At 35.7% G+C, this 17282-nt stretch overlaps 1 protein-coding gene across 30 annotated transcripts in view; it reads right to left on the bottom strand.

Annotated features, from left to right (window-relative positions):
* Positions 1 to 1046: 1046 nt before the first annotated feature.
* cast (calpastatin) overlaps positions 1047 to 17282 on the bottom strand; it is a 35343-nt gene continuing 19107 nt past the window's right edge. For 4 of the 30 annotated variants that reach the window (XM_079395220.1, XM_079395231.1, XM_079395242.1 and 1 more), the window contains 29 exons: positions 16260 to 16322; positions 14742 to 14888; positions 14157 to 14276; positions 13706 to 13810; positions 12554 to 12598; positions 12346 to 12441; positions 12129 to 12209; positions 11548 to 11598; positions 10177 to 10260; positions 7902 to 7976; positions 7714 to 7827; positions 7490 to 7591; positions 7223 to 7339; positions 6959 to 7057; positions 6811 to 6861; positions 6248 to 6322; positions 6080 to 6142; positions 5814 to 5900; positions 5579 to 5695; positions 5344 to 5445; positions 4630 to 4746; positions 4445 to 4549; positions 4068 to 4160; positions 3921 to 3962; positions 3662 to 3787; positions 3492 to 3575; positions 3271 to 3303; positions 2804 to 2909; positions 1047 to 2244 (listed from right to left, as the gene is read on the bottom strand). In XM_079395220.1, coding sequence (XP_079251346.1) covers positions 2811 to 2909; positions 3271 to 3303; positions 3492 to 3575; positions 3662 to 3787; positions 3921 to 3962; positions 4068 to 4160; positions 4445 to 4549; positions 4630 to 4746; positions 5344 to 5445; positions 5579 to 5695; positions 5814 to 5900; positions 6080 to 6142; positions 6248 to 6322; positions 6811 to 6861; positions 6959 to 7057; positions 7223 to 7339; positions 7490 to 7591; positions 7714 to 7827; positions 7902 to 7976; positions 10177 to 10260; positions 11548 to 11598; positions 12129 to 12209; positions 12346 to 12441; positions 12554 to 12598; positions 13706 to 13810; positions 14157 to 14276; positions 14742 to 14888; positions 16260 to 16322 — 2493 coding nt within the window. In that variant the 3' untranslated portion in view covers positions 1047 to 2244; positions 2804 to 2810. The remainder of the gene's footprint in view (positions 2245 to 2803; positions 2910 to 3270; positions 3304 to 3491; positions 3576 to 3661; positions 3788 to 3920; positions 3963 to 4067; positions 4161 to 4444; positions 4550 to 4629; positions 4747 to 5343; positions 5446 to 5578; positions 5696 to 5813; positions 5901 to 6079; positions 6143 to 6247; positions 6323 to 6810; positions 6862 to 6958; positions 7058 to 7222; positions 7340 to 7489; positions 7592 to 7713; positions 7828 to 7901; positions 7977 to 10176; positions 10261 to 11547; positions 11599 to 12128; positions 12210 to 12345; positions 12442 to 12553; positions 12599 to 13705; positions 13811 to 14156; positions 14277 to 14741; positions 14889 to 16259; positions 16323 to 17282) is intronic. The other 26 variants (XM_079395244.1, XM_079395245.1, XM_079395246.1 and 23 more) reach the window with 11 other exon arrangements.

Genomic DNA, 17282 nt, shown 5'->3' with positions numbered 1-17282 from the left:
GCAAGCAGCTGTGGGCAGTTGTTGTATTGAACACAAATAATTAAAACAAATCCAAAATTATTGTCACAGGAATCATAAATTATTTGCAATGGTGTGAAACAATAGCTGTGCTGTGCAAGTGTGCATCCAGATGACAGCTGTAGTTTTCAATATTACAAAATACAAATATTAGAAGAGTTAAATCTGTTTTAATAAAGTTATAATTGAAACTCCTACTTTGAGAAGAGAGCACCTACAGGTGGCATTTTAGTGATAATCCTATAATACTAATATAATCTAATCTAATATATAATGATGAAGGGGTCTAGTCTTTGTGATATATTATGCATATATCACAAATATATTTACATTCATATAAACCATCTGAAACAATTCTAACACACTTATTTTCAAACATTGCAGTTGTTAAAGAATTACAGATTTTTTTTTTTAAATGCATTAGTCACTTTTTAACTGAATTTATTGAACAAATTTAACATCAAATCTATTTTTTTTTTCCAGACTTGAGAAGTTAATGTCACCACACTTGCATAATACAGTAAGTAGTCTTGTGCTGTGATCAAATTTAACATGCAGCACACTTTTGAAGATTTTTGTTTTTGTTGGACAATGAAAATCTTTGAGGAACAGTTCAGTTTCTGTTCGACAATCTCAATTTTATTTTCAGACATCAAACCACACCTGCTGAACATTTTGAACAGCTTTACACCACATTATAGATCCAGTAAGACACAGGAAAGTCCAGTAATGGTTAAGGATTTCAACCAATTCTCAATACATAACAGTTTCCCTTTCATGTCTATTCCTTCCACGGAGCTTTAAAATGTAATCTTTGAAAATGACTATGCTCAAAACATCAGGATTTCTGTTTTTTTTTTTCTAACTTTGATTTTAGATCATTTTATACTACTACAACAAATATTTAAATTTTGCTGGCTTAAAGATGGACTAATCAGTTTGAATGGTCTGAATTTACATTTTATTAAGTATTTTATGAACTATCATTCCCTGTAAACACACGCACGCATAAAATAATATACCCGAGCCCCCATCATCATATCTTTATTTGCATAAAGATTTTAAGTACAGAACAATCCAAACTAACAAAACAAGTTAATTTTTTCAAAGTAAAAATCCCTTCTTGAAAATACCATCCTGTCACAATGACTAGTACACAACATCTTAGAACGCTCTAGGAAAACCCATCTGGATCTGTTCAACATTTCATGAGAAAAAAAAATATGAAAGACACTGTTGGGTTTAAAAGGTCATATTTCGGTTTCTATCATCAGCTATGAAAGCTATTTGAACATTTTAAAGCATTAAAGAGTGAGCCCTGATGTTAAGCAAAATGTCAATGCTGCGGTTGCCCGTAAACCAACACAAGTGAGTTAAAGTGAAAGTGAAAGATTTTGACTTTGCCCACCACATGTAATGCAAAACCTGTCAACTTACAAGTGGTTCTGAAAATGTATGTAAAACCTTGAACTTAAGCTAAAAAAAAAAAAAAATAATAATAATCTAATTTCACCTCTAAAATCAAGTGGGAAACACTTTAACAGTGCAACATGAAGCCGTCCAAATTATTTTCCACGGTTTTTGTGATAAAACAGGCACGTGGGGCATTTAGTGTTTGCAATGTTATTTTACAGTTATTTTCGAGAGCATCCTTGTATGTGCACTTCAGGAAACAAACTACAAAGAAAATCACCTCCCATACAAACCTTTTTTGGACTTGTATCATTATACAGACATTCAACAGCATTCAAAATCACAGTCATCTACTGCAATTCCAGTACTGTAAACGTTGAACTCATAACCTATGCCATCTCTGTACACTAGTGTCTCAATAGATCCTCAAACAGCAACAGACTGTCATGTCTGTGAACAGGACAACTGTAGAGAGACCCCCAGTAAAGACAAAAGAAAAAAAAAAAAAAATAGTATATGGTATAATAGTTTTTTACTGTCGGAAAAATTATATCACAACGCCACACCAAAAACAGATGACTAAAAATAGAACAATTATACATGCACTTGATGTAAATATCCTATCCGTATATACATGTTCTATCATTCACAAGGAGATAAAAGATTGTTATATTTATTTGTGATAAGGGGGGCTCTGAAAATACATATCAGTGTCTCTAATTTTTTAGTTTCATTCCATGTCCACCATAAAATATATTTCTTGTCCGAGCAGCTCCATTTAATGGTTTCTTGTGTTAGGGATGCACCATAAATCTGAAAAATAAAAAAAAAATGCATAAAATAAAAACTTAAATAATAGAATTATAATTTTATATATATATATATATATATATATATATATATATATATACACACACACACATACAATACGGTTTAAAAGTTAGGAGTCAGTAAGATTTCTTAAAATGTTTTTTAAGGTCTCCTCCCAAGGCCAGTTAAAAACTGTAATATTGTGAAATATTACTCCAATTTAAAATAACTTTTTAATTTTAATATATTATAAAATGTAATTTATTCCTGTGATGGAAACTGATACTACTATTTATTTAGAACTCCGAATTAATCAAAAAAAAAAAAAAAAAAAAACACAGCGAAAGAACAACAAAAGAACAGCATTTATTTGAAATACAAATCTTAACATTATAAATGACTTTCTGATCAATTCACTGCATCCTTGCAAAATAAAAGTATTAATTTCTTTAAAAAAAAAAACAATCACACTGAACGGTATATAAATATATCTTTGAATGGTAGTATAAATATATCATAAAAATATAAATTAAACTTCAAAGAGGTTTATAAATATACTGACGTGCGATCTATCTGTTTCCGCTCTTTGAGGAAGATGAAGGCACCACATCTGAACTCGGTTTACCGGGCAGCTTGTTTGTGGCTGATGAATCTTCTACTGACTGTTTCTGGGATACAAAATCAGAATTTTAACTATGCAAACCAAGCAAACAATTATTTCATGCAAGCATGTTGTGGAGAAATAGGAAAGTTGCTTTGTGGCAGTGCACCACCATGTGGACACTAGGAGTAATAATGAATTCTGTATGCTGGAAATGCAAAGCGTTTGAGTAACAGACCAGCCAAAGTGCTTAAACAATACAAACCAGCCAGGTTTTCAGTGAATATGAATATAAACAGCCATGTGCTTGTGATTCAGCCGATGAAATGGTGACTGAATGAGTTTTTTTTTCTCCATGCTGCTGTTCATGAGTCAAAGCTACAGTGTAAGAACCAGATTCATGCATTTCATTTACAAATACAACCTACCTTTGGTTTAGACTTTGGTTTTGCACCCTTTCCCTGTAATCAGATAGAGACCCCTGATATAAACCGGTTTGAACCAGTATGAAGGGTCTGGGGGAAAAACCTGGTGCTCTTTCAGAATCAGCATGCACAGATTTATCCTACTTTATATCATCTCCCTTGCCATTTTATTCAAATGTTAGATTTTAATAGAATAATACATGAAAGTCAAATGTGGTTTTTACCTTTGGTTTGCTGTCTTTGGCTTTGGGGTCAGTCAGGTTGGGAATCGCTTTTTCTGCCAGCTCATCGAAAACTTTACCTGATGCCTGTAAACAAAGACAGACAAAACATTAAACAGAATTTGTGTAAAGAATTTAGAGGGATGTTACTTTTGCAGGTTTGTTTGTGGTACCTTAAATGTTGGCGGCTGTGGTTCAGGGATGAAGCGCTGGGCGTCAGGTGCTGAGGGCTTCATAGGCGGTACTGCAGAAAAATCACTAGACAGCATGTCAAGGGCCGTTGTGTCATCGATTGATGTCTGAAAGATGAACAGACAGTCAAAAGTCTACAATGATTCTTAATGATCAAAATGACAGAAATGTAGATTTTTGTTCATTGAAGTTATGAATAAATCATAAAATGGTATATATAAATCTGTATTTAAAAAGTACCTGCTTTGGTTTGACGTCTGTTTGCTTTGCTGCTACAAATGCCTGTGGTGAAGACAGACGAATGAGTGGAAAATTTGTCACATCTTTAGTTGTAATTATTTCCAAATAAACTCCACTGGTACAGAAACACGAAGGAGGAAAAGTCACCTTGCGGTCTTCCTCTGTGAACCGATGATCAGGTGGAAGGGTGTCGTCTCTCTCACCTGGTTTACTCACTCTTTCCTCCATTATATTCTTTTCCTGTGGTGGGAGGAAAGATGGCGAGAACTTCAGGATACAGTACTGACATCATTTAGTTTCACCTTCCCAGCATCTTTGCTAAACAAACGATTAGGACACTTGATTAAAATGAACTTTAGCCAGTTTTCCGTATGCTTTGGAAGGATATGCAGAGTGCACAATGGCAGGAAGCACAAGGTTTGGTGTTTATTCTCACATTTTACTCATTACTAAGGTGTTTTTCCAGCTTAATTTCAATTAATGGTTAAAACATGGTTACTAATGGTCATTAAAAGGGGTGGTACCTTAACGACATCTTTAGGTGGGACAGGGGCAGGCTCAGGGGCTCCTTTAATGTCTGCTAAAGTGTCTGAGAGGGCATCCAAAGCTGATGAGGTACCTTCTGACATCTTCAACAAACAGAGAATGTCAGTATAGAAGGAAAGTGTGAAAATGTATATGTATAAATATGGATACATTAGACTTTTACCTGTCTGCCAGCGTGTGGGGGGCCAGAGACAGCAGACTGAACTTTAGATGCAGAAGAAGGAGCGACAAAATCACCTGCAAGAGCATCTAAAGCAAAATCGGAAGCAGAATCTGAAGGCTAAAGAACAAAGTGAGAAAAGAGATGAGAGAGGTGTAAATAAACAAACAATATATTGAGATTAAACATATACTACCATTCAAAAGTTTGGGGTCAGTAAGAATTTAATTTATCTATTTTTTTTAAGAAAATTATACTTCAAGGATGCATTTAATTGACTAAAAGTGACAGTAAATACATGTATAATATTACATTTCAAATAAATGCTGTTCTTTTGAAATTTATATTCATCAAAAATCCAGAATTTTTTTTATCAGTTTCCAAAAAAGCTATTAAGCAGCACAACCGTTTTCAACATAGATATTAATAAAAATGTTTCCTCAGCACCAACTGAGCACATTAAAATACATTTAAACATTATTTAAAACTAATAATTTCACAATATTATAGTTTTTACTGTATTATCAAATAAATGTAGCCTTGGTGAGTATATGAGACTTCATTAAAAAAAAAAAAAAAAAAAAAAACTTAATTCCACATTTTTAAACAGTAGTGTACAGACATTTAATCTCATTGCTGTGTTGGATAAACAACTGACATATTAAACAGATTTAATTTGTGACGATTGTTTGCAATGTGGACATCCATGAATCTCACCTTAGCAGGAGACTTAGAGGCAGGACAAACGGGGGTTTTGGCAGAAGGGTTTGTAAAACCACCAGACAGAAAATCCAGAGCTTCAGTAGTATCTAAGGAGGGCTGTGACACAAAAAACATCCACCAATCAAATCACAGGACCCAGAAACAGTGACCAATCATCACACAAATCCAGAAAACTTTCTGAAAGACAATCAGTATCACATTATGCTGAAGACTATGACAGTGTGATTACCTCTTTCTCAGGAGGAGGATGTTTCTTGAGCTCTTCCTCTGAGAATCTGTAATCTGGTGGGAGTGTGTCGTCTCTCTCTCCAACACGAACTCCCTTTTTTGATGTCACATCCTTCTCCTGCTCAAAAACATTCAGTTATTAAAAAAAGAAAGAAAAGAAAAATCAAGAAATCTACCAATGACATCTATGCCATATTTACATTTGTAAATTAAAAACATAAGTATAGAATTATTACATGAACGATGTCCTTGGGTTTGAGCTCAGGTTCTTTCTTGGGTGGCTCTGGTTTACCCAGTGTGTCACCCAGAGCGCTGAAAGCGTCCTACACAAATGAGAGAGCAGGACAGAAAAAGAGAATGATATTAAAAATCTGTAGGGTCCAAAAAGATGATAATTGGTTCTAATTTTAAAACAATAAATACTTCTAATATGCTTAATATGACCATTTTCATGTATTTGTGTGACTTCTGTGAATATATTTTTGTCCAGTATTTGCAATACCTCATCTGCCGGTGGCATTTGTGGAGGGCCTGGCGGGACAGTTTTAGGAGCACACGAAGAAACCTACAGGAATAGAATAGAAAAATCATATTTTGAGTGAAAACAAATACAGGAAATACTGGACTGAGTACAATAATAGCACATATAAGAATCGAGCAATAAACCGACCTTGGGTACAGACTGTGCGGGAGCCACAAAATCACCCGCAAGAGCATCCAGTGCTGATAATTCATCCACTTTAAGCTAAAAGAAGATTAGAAAGACAGAAAACATCTTAATCTGCGCAAGAGAAACACTGACACAAAATTATTTATTCAGATTTTTACAAAGCATTCTAGAATACTTGGTTAATTGCTGCATTCCATCTTCAAAAATACTTCTATCATGTACGCTATTATGTACTATTGATCATTTTCCCAAATGTCTCTCGTATCACTCCACGGTCACATTCTTATCCCATAATAAAGGAATTTCAAATCAAATCAATATTTCATGTCCAGGTTTTCATTTGGTAAGTAAGGATATAATGGTAGAGTCAGCCAATCATTATCTCAAAATATACACAATAAAAGGCCTCCATGACTGTCCTACCTTGGGAACATTGGTCAAACAATGTGTACTAATGTGATGTTGTTAAAGTTATTAAAAAATAAGGAACAAAATGAGGTATGGTGGTTTAAACAACATTTGACTTCAAATGGTTTAAAACAGCACAGAAACAGCTTTCCTACCTTAGGAACATCTTTAGTCTTTTCAGGAACCGCTTCAGGCTTCTTCTTTTCCTGATTAAACAAATTAATGTTTAGCTATCTGAATGTACATAATATTGTTTTTATATTCAAAATTACTTTCTTAATGAAAATGATTCTAAATTATTACCTGTGAAGGAGGAACAGGGGCCTTAACCACCGGTGCTGCTGTGGGCTCCGTGAAACCTCCAGAAAGAAAGTCCAGTGCATCATCTGTGTTTATTGAGGGCTGAGAAAGACATCCACCAATCAGAACACAGCATGCAGTGACCGCAGCCAATCATAAAACATCAATACATCTCATTTTTGCTCATACAACTCAAAATTCTCAATAGATGAACACTAATAGAAGACATTACTTCGATATTTTTGCATATTGTATTCAATGTCTGACCTCTTTCTTAGGAGGAGGATATTTCATGAGCTCTTCCTCTGAGAATCTGTAATCTGGTGGGAGGGTGTCTTCTCTCTCCCCAACACGAACACCCTTCTCTGATGTCTGTTTCTTCTCCTGCACAAAAACATGCAAAAATATAAAAAAACATATAGAAAACTAGTACTTCAGCAGATGAAGCTACTTACACCTAATTTTACATGTAACTTCAAAAAAAATAATCTAAAACAAAATAATGGATTCTAAAAGAATAAATAGAAGTATTACATCAACTATCTGCCCAGGTTTGAGTTCAGGTAATTTTTTTGGTGGTTCTGGATCACCCAGTGTGTCGCTCAAAGCGCTGAGAGCGTCCAGTGACATGTCCACCTGAAAGACAAAATGATCATTTAAAAAAAAAAATGTTGACTGATCTAAAACATTAAATCCTTAAAATATATAATGAATATTATTTCATTAAAGTATCAAGTTGAAAAGAGTTTTTAACTGACCTCATCTGTCTTTGGTTTAGCGGGTTGTGCAGGCGACTCGATCCTGGCTTTCTTGTCAGCTGGTGGAGCAGGCGATTTGGTTACAGTAGCAGGCTGAGATGTTGCTGTTTGTTTCTGCTCAAGAAGAGAGAGAAATTTAGTTTTTGGAAAGGGTTAAATAATGTCGTAGTGTTTTAAAATGCTGTTACCTGAGAGGGTGGAGGGGGAGAAAAGTTGGAGATGCCTGCAGAACGAACATCAACTGCTCCTACGGTTTCAGTTTTCTGAAAAACAGTGAAAAAAATATCATACAAAAGAAACAAAACTTTGCATGGAGTCAAGACTATGCATATACAAGGAGGCCGCAAAAGGGTGCTAGGGGTATGCAGAAAATCTCTTATTTTTTACATTTTTAAATGTAATAAATTGTAATAATTATTTTAATAACATATACACACACACACATACATATATACATATACATATATATATATATATATATATATATATATATATATATATATATATATATATATATATATATATATATATATATATATATATATATATATATATGCACACACACAGTGGGGCAAATAAGTATTTGATACTCTGCCGATTTTTCAAGTTCTCCCACTTACAAAGAATGGGGAGATCTGTAATTTTTATCGTAGGTACACCTCAACTGTGAGAGACAGAATATAAAAAAAAAAATCCAGAAAATCACATTGTACGATTTTTGAATAATTAATTTCCATTTTATTGCATGAAATAAGTATTTGATACAATAGAAAATGGAACTTAATATTTGGCACAGAAACCTCTGTTTACAATTACAGAGGTCAGACATTTCCTGTAGTTCTTGACCAGGTTTGCACACACTGCAGCAGGGATTTTGGCCCACTCCTCCATACAGGTCTTCTCCAGATCTCTCAGGTTTTGGGGCTGTCGCTGGGCAACACGGAGTTTCAGCTCCCTCCATAGATTTTCTATTGGGTTCAGGTCTGGAGACTGGCTAGGCCACTCCAGGACCTTGAAATGCTTCTTACAGAGCCACTCCTTAGTTGCCCTTGCTGTGTGTTTGGGGTCATTGTCATGCTGGAAGACCCAGCCACGACCCATCTTCAATGCTTTTACTGAGGGAAGGAGGTTGTTGCCCAAAATCTTGCGATACATGGCCCCATCCATCCTCCCCTCAATACGGTGCAGTGGTCCTGTCCTCTATGCAGAAAAGCACCCCCAAAGCATGATGTTTCCACCCCCATGCTTCACGGTTGGGATGGTGTTCTTGGGATTGTACTCATCCTTCTTCCTCCGAACACGGCGAGTGGAGTTTATACCAAAAAGTTTTATTTTGGTCTCATCTGACCACACGACCTTCTCCCATGCTTCCTCTGGATCATCCAGATGGTCTTTGGCAAACTTCAGACGGGCCTGGACATGTGCTGGCTTGAGCAGGGGAACCTTGCGAGTGCTGCAGGATTTTAATCCATGATGGTGTAGTGTGTTACTAATGGTAACCGTTGAGACTGTGGTCCCAGCTCTCTTCAGGTCATTAACCAGGTCCTCCCGTGTAGTTCTAGGCTGATCCCTCACCTTTCTCAGGATCATTGATACTCCGGATCATTGATCTTGCATGGAGCCCCAGTCCGAGGGAGATTGACAGTCATCTTGAATTTCTTCCATTTTCTAATAATTGCACCAACAGTTGTTGCCTTCTCACCAAGCTGTTTGCCTATTGTCCTGTAGCCCATCCCAGCCTTGTGCAGGTCTACAATTTTGTCCCTAGTGTCCTTAGACAGCTCTTTGGTCTTGCCCATAGTGGAGAGGTTGGAGTCTGATTAATTGAGTGTGTGAAATGGTGTCTTTTATACAGGTAACAAGTTCAAACAGGTGCAATTAATACAGGTAATGAGTGGAGGATAGGAGGGCTTCTTAAAGACAAACTAACAGGTCTGTGAGAGCCAGAATTCTTGCTGGTTGGTAGGTGATCAAATACTTATTTCATGCAATAAAATGGAAGTTAATTATTTAAAAATCATACAATGCGATTTTCTGGATTTTTTTTAATATTCTGTCTCTCACAGTTGAGGTGTACCTACGATGAAAATTACAGATCTCTCCATAATATTTTCCATAAATTATAATATTTTATAATATTTTAATTTTTATATATACACATACACATATACATATATATATATATATATATATATATATATATATATATATATACACATACCATACATATATAAAAAAATATATTTTTTAAGAAATATTAAATATTTTCCATATTAAATTTTATAATATTTTTATTTTTATAAGAATAAGTGATAGAATGTCATCTTTATACATGAAAAATACTATTAAATAAAATTATATTGTAAAGAGATCACTGTAATTGGAGGGCTGTGCATAAAAAATAAAAGTTTGAAAATCTCTGAATTATGCAAATACATAGCAAAGTGTTGTCAAGATACTCACCACATCTGTCTTCTTTGGAGCAGGTGGAGCTGAAGACACAAACCCAGCTGAGAGGGAGTCCAGCGCCTCGTCTGTGCTTACAGGCTTTTAGAAAACATAAAACAATCATATGTGAATGAAAAATAATAAAACTGAATTGGCATAAAAAATACCTAATAATGTAATTCTAGGAAAGACCATTCGAGGGAGCCCCAAGCCCAATTTTGGGGGAATAACAAACAGCATGTGCCCTGGCAAGAAGAGTACAGACACACCCTCTGCATACCAAGATCTCTATATTAATAACACGCTGTTTTCACACGCTAACTTATTAAACAACCACCAGCTGAATAAGCTGAGCCCTCTATGAGCAATCAGTGCAAAAAATTTGCAAAATACTGAGACGGTGATCATAATATTCCGAGTACTGAATAGTGGGCGAAGGGCATTTACACAAAACTTGTATTGCATAATGCGTAGAATATAGCAGCACAGGTTAGATGAGTGTGCTTGTATGAGCTGATTGGGCAACAATGCGCAGAAAGTGACTGAGTGATGGATTCATGTTTGCTAGCCAACACCCTTAGAACAAGCTAAATATTTGCCAGCAAAATACTGATAGAAAGAGACATGAAGAATAATGGCAAAACATAAGTGAATATCAGTGAGATGCCAAATGTCACACAAACAAGTCATAAGTAACAGTATGACTGAGTGCAAATGTAAACTGTGGGCCTTGTTCACAAAACGTGCATATTGTGTGCAAATGTTTTCAAACAGAAATAATGATTCAAAGTTCATACTGATCTCTAAATTTATGGAAAACAGAAATATATAAAATATAAACATTTTATTAAATATTTAATTTAAACAAATAAAAATGAACATCATAATAATACAGACTCCTAGTGGCCTTATAATGGAATTTGGGTTTTGTTAAATATATATATACATATTATTTGAAAGTGAATAACCATGCAGCCATATAATATTTGTAAACAATTATTATATACATTATAGATTGATGTGGGATAAATCATGCATAAAACAAAGCCTGTATAGGCATATGCATATTCCCTAAAATTGTTCGGATAAAAACATGGTTTGGGTGTACTCAATTAAAATAATCCAAATTAATCAACAAATATATGTAACTTTGTCTGTGCACATAACAAATGCATTTTTAGTGCCTGAAGACAAGGAGAATGCACTGAGAAAGAGACTGTAATAAAAAGATGCAGAATGCTAATGTGGTGTTGGGAAGTAGCCAAGCAACACTGGAGACTTTAAAAGTGTGTGAGAACTACAAGAATGCGAGTCACATGATAATAAATAGGCTAGAAACAACACACTGAACACACTGACAGTAAAAGGCCTCCACAGTTCTCCTACCTTGGGAACTTCTTTAGGCTTCTCAGGAACTCCAGCAGGCGTTTTCTTTTCCTGAATGGACAAATTCATATTTAGACTCAAAGCTGACTAAAACAGTGACTGATAAATATGCGTAAAACAATGCTTTGAATTAGATAGAACCAATGAAAACAGACTCTAAAAGACTTCAGTAAGCTATAATTAAAAAGCCAGGTTTCATGGATGCATTATGAAGAGGGAAACAAAATGTGAGGAGAGAGAATGTCTGAAGGAACAGTTCACCCCAAAAAAGACAGTATGGCCTCAGAAGAATTGTAATATAGCACACAAGCCCTTCTTTAGACTACTTTTATCTTGCTTTTTGGTGCATTTCTGTCTATTTTGAAGCTTAAAAGCCTTAATCTCCATTAATTGTAATAGCATCGAAATGAACAATCAGCATAGTCTTCAAAATCCTCATTTTATGTTGCATGGGGAAAAAAGCTAATCATCCAGGTTTGAAACAACATATCATTTTTGGTTGAACTATCACTTATTAACTGAATAAGATAAAAGGAATAGAAAAAAGGAAAGGTTAAGAATATGTATGATCTCCAACTGACCAGGTCTGCTCGTCTGTATCCTGGGGGCAATGTGTCATCTCTCTCACCACAGATAACACCCTTCTCTGCTTTTACATTTGGCTGAGACATGCAATACACTCCATTAGAAAACACACACGTGTAGAAAGACAGGCTGTTAAATAATCAACATTCACAAACACATGCTATTACTGCTTAAGTTTTACACACCACTCAATTATCTACACTCATGCAGTACCTCTTTGACCTCTGGTCCAGTGAAAACTGGGACTTTTGGAGCCACAGGTTGTGAGGATGGTAAAGTGTCAGACAGGGCATCAAACGGATCTACATCCTACACACACACACACAAAAATAAACTCAGTGGGATGTTTGTATCACACACAGTATCTGATAATCACACAGCAGAAACCACAAAGATAAAGTCACCGTGTAAACCAACTCACCTCCTTACTGACTTTAGCTCCTGGAGGACCCACTTCCACTTGCACCTGTAGCACAAAGCAAAATAACTTTTTATTATATTCCATATTACTGACATATCTGGACTGCATTAACCTACTTAATCATTCCCAAGTATCACATATATTATTCATTGGCGGGATTTTTCAGGACAATTCCATTCAAAAGTTTCGGGTTGTTTTTTAAAATGTTTTTGAAAGAAGCCTCTTATGCTTACATTTATCAAAAATACAGTTGAATATTCAAAACTGTGAAATTGTGAAATGTGTTTAAAAATGTCATTATTACGGTTTTCTATTATATTTTTAAATTAAATTAATTTCTCTGATGTAAAACTGACTTTTCTGCTGCCATTACTCCAGTCTTCAGTGTCACATGATCCTTCAGGAATCATTCTAATACGCTGATTTGCTGCTCAATAAACATTTCTGATTCTGTGACATGATACGGTCACTTTTGATCAATTTATTGCATACTTGCTGAATAAAAGCATTAGTTTTTCTTTTCAATGTTAGTGCATATTGCCAAGACATTCACTAGCTGATACTTTTTAATATTTTATTATTAAATGACCTTAATCTTTCAGAAGTTTGTGGGTACAAAAAATTGTGTTAAATAGCACTAAAAGTGGTTCCTTCGCTTGTAATCGCAGGGGAACCATTTTAAGTGCTGCATAGCACCTATATCTTTAAAGACGGTGTTATATGGCACCTTAAACACCCCAAAGAACCACTGAAGAACCATTACAGGTTATTCCTATTCTTATTAGCACAAACTAATCTTAAAAGTTTTATGTTGTGCGTCAACTGCTTGCACATACAAATACAATTCTTAAAATAGAGCACAGTGTTTTCCAGATGATTCACAGCCTTATTAACAATTTCTTGCCAGTGTACATGTGCTATATGGACCAACAAGAGTGGCTTTAGATCCTGCAGTTATGTTTTGAAATGTGTTAAGTTCAGACTTTGGGTTTCTCCCAAAAGCCCTTTTGAAATATAATAAGATACACTTTCTTTTCAAGCACAAATGTCTCATATTTGCACCTTTAGCATGAGAATGTGAGGGGAAAAATAACAACGCTGATGTAAATTTTGATGCACTCCCAATAATCCTTTGTCATTCCATTAAAGTACCTTTTGAGCGCTTGTCTGTTTTTGGACACCGGCCGGGGCTGAGGGCTTCCCAACAGTCGGATCCATCTTAGTAGGTCCCGGTTTGGATGAAGGAACGGTTGTACTCTATCAGGAGCATACGCACCACATATTTGAGCATTAACACCAAGTTTATAAACAAAGCTGAGCAATTGAGCAGCAAAGCAAACCAAGAGAGTGAAGGAATAGAAAGATAGGACCTCTGTCTTATCTTTTCAGGAGTGCAATGATGCAACTCCTCACAAAAGTGATCACAGAATGAGACATTGCTGAGGTGGGACTATCCATCAAAAGAGAATTCTTGAAGTAAAAGCAGCAATATCTGGCATGCAGAAGATGATATCACAAAATTGGCATGTCGATGAAATCTTGTTTGCAGAAGAAGATGGACAAGAGAAGCCAAAACACCATTGAACGCTGTACATTGGTGTACCTGGGCCTTGTCTTTCAGAGGGTCTGTGGGCTTCACTCCTGTTGTTCCAGCAGGTCTGGTCGAAGAGCTCACAGTTGGGACTTTAGCAGAAGGTGCAGGTGTAGGTTTAGAGATTGTGGCCTGCAATCAGCATGCAGGAGTAAGACCAGAATACAGCGGATATTCAAGATGCACAAAGTATGAAGACGAGATGAGATGGATGGACAAAACCAAATGAAGATTGCTTTAGTTTCAAAATGGCAGAGGAGAGAGTTTAAACTTGATGTTTAACCCAAAAAGTCATGAATGTGTTCAGCGTTGAGACCCAAAGAACAAATCCCAAAAACACCATCTCCGGTAGACAGAGAAGTTTGTGCAACAAATGGTCCTTCAGATGTTTTTCAGATGTTGTGGAAATGAAAACAGCCCAAAAGTGTTGTGTTAGTGTTTAACAAAAATGTTAACCAAGAATGAAAGCAAGTTAGGAAAGAAAGTCAAATAAGTTTTTAAGAAAAAGTGTAGAGTGTGGCCCTAATGAAACCCAGCGTGAAGAAGGTGTAAATAAGCCCGTAGTCCGATAAAATCCAGCAGACGGATGGTGTCTACCTGTGGCGTAACTTGAGAAGGTCCTTTCTGGGTGGTGGTGAAGCCTCCACCGCCTGCAGCTCCCGCAGAAGATGCTCCTGAAGGAGCTGCAGGTGTGGCGCCAGGTTTCACAGTCACAGCTGCTGTAGACGATTGCATAGGTCCTTTCTACAATGCAGATGTGAAAATGGCAATCATATATCATGTTTAGAGCATATCTTGTTGAGAGAAAGGCAATAGGATCATAACAGATTATTAATTGTGCCAGAATAGCATCAACTATAGTCTTGCAGAACACTGTCTCTGGGCAGATCTTTATTTGTATAGGAAAGTGAACATGACCTTTATTTTTATCAGGTATAGAACTTGTTAACCAGGGAGTTTTGGTACCATTAACAATCACACAAACAGCAGTTAAAAGTAAGCAAATCAAAAGCAAAGTCCAGCTGTAACTAGATTCAGGAAAGTGAGTCATAGGACAGACACTCCTCATGGGAGACATCATGTCCTGCCACAACCAAATATCCCACCAGGCTCTGTCCAAAGGCAACAGATAACCACAAGAAAAATGAAAAGAACATTTGTTCATAATCCAAAATCTCAATAAGCAACCAACAAAGTCTCTCTAAGAGTCCATACAAATGCAAGAGCAGTATATAAAGACTTTGTCTTTTAATCTCGTTGCTGTGATTTTTTTCTGTCCTCTCATAGATTGTAATGGTGCTGGTTGTTAAATCAAGCGTCTCGACAACCACCCACAACAGCCTTGTATTGTGGCAGTGCCTTTTGCACTGGCAAGAGGCCTTTAGTTTTTCTTCAGGTATTTTTTTTTTTCTTCCGCACAAAAAAAACTTTCCACATATTATTGCTGAAATGTCTTAAGTTTCTTTTTCTCTATTTTTATCTTCAGAGTTCCCAAACCTTTACACCAAAGGAGAATAAAAAAAAAAAAAAAAAAACTTAAATAAATAAATACATTTCTTTAAGATGAAAGATCTTGAGCATTTCTAAAATTCCCTGATATTTCAGAAAAAAAGAGGAACTCTGTATTTTTTCCCAGTAGAGGAATCATCTCAAATTATTTATAAGTCTATCTATACTATCAATTCAAGCCAATTCATACTAAGCATCCTGCACTATATGCAGATATTGTAATTTAAACGGTTTAATCTTATTATGAGGTATATTCACATTATCATAGCTATGAATATAGACTTGAGGTCAGGCAACAAAGTAGCTTTCCACATTCTTAAAGGAACAGCATTAAACACTTTGTGAATACACGGAAAACTTTTCCCAATTCTCCATTCAGCTACAGACTCTCAAAAAACACAGTGGCGTCTCTCACAGAATAGACACCTGAATACTTGCAAGAAGGAAAAAGCAGATAACTATCTACATCCAGATGGGTCGATAAAGTTGTGGAGTGCAATATAAACCTTTTTGTGGAATATGAGTCTTTCCATCAGACAAATAAATGAGATAATGTGAATAAATGGAGTAAATGAGAGAACGACTGAAAACAATGAAAGATTTTACCTCATATTGCGCAGGTTTCGCTGTGGAGACCTGAGATGTTGGGGTGGGGGTGACCTGCTTAGACTGCAAAAACAGAGACAAAAAGAGAAGAGGTGAGTGTTTGAGAAAACAATGCATTTACAGTTTTATGAAAACTTTATTGCTGCCATCAATAAATAACTATGGAACCCATTACTATCCCTGACCTTCTCGCTACAACAAAAAAACAGCCAGAATCACACGCAAATCATGAGTTTAGTTTGAAACATGAGGTCAATGCAATGCAAACAAAAATGTACCAAATGCAAAGAACAAAGTGGATTTCTAATAAGATGCATCATTATTAATGGATACAAATCAATATTTTGCTGAACACTGAAGCAATAACATTCCTAGATGACTTACAGTAAGGACTAAGGAGAACAGTAGCGCTAACAGTAGCTTTAGTTCACAAACTGCATCTTAAACAAGGGCTTTTGATTTACCAGGCAAGACCTTTAACCACCAAACCACCATAATCATAGCAACCACTTCTAGCCATTCATGGTATGTGGTCCTCTCTAAACATTTGAGGTTAACACTGTACTTTTAAACACCATTTACAATTGCTTAAGAATGAAATGGTTAATTTCTCATGGCTCATTTTTCTATTGGCCTTTACGTTTTCTCCATTTTTCTTACACTCAATCAGTTAGTGAACACAGCATCAAGGAGCACCCTACATATAGATTTACTGCTTCGATGTTCCCTGAAGTGTTCTAACAAGCTCAGCAGGTTTTAGGTTATGTACTGAATGAGGGTGGATTGTTGATGAAGAAATACAAATAACCACAGTTAATGACACAGGTAAATAATAACTCAATTTTATTCATATGATAAAAGCTCTTCCATTAAAGGGGTCATATGATGTTGCTAAAAAGAACATTATTTTGTGTATTTGGTGTAATGCAATGTGTTCATGCGGTTTAAGGTAAAAAAAAAAACATTATTTTCCACATGCTGTACATTATTGTTGCTCCGCTATGCCTCGCCTTTCTGAAACAC

Source organism: Barbus barbus (genome assembly GCF_936440315.1).
Source record: "Barbus barbus genome assembly, chromosome: 36".
In the NCBI taxonomy this organism is placed as follows: Eukaryota; Metazoa; Chordata; class Actinopteri; order Cypriniformes; family Cyprinidae; genus Barbus; species Barbus barbus.
This window is presented reverse-complemented; position numbering and strand designations above follow the sequence as displayed.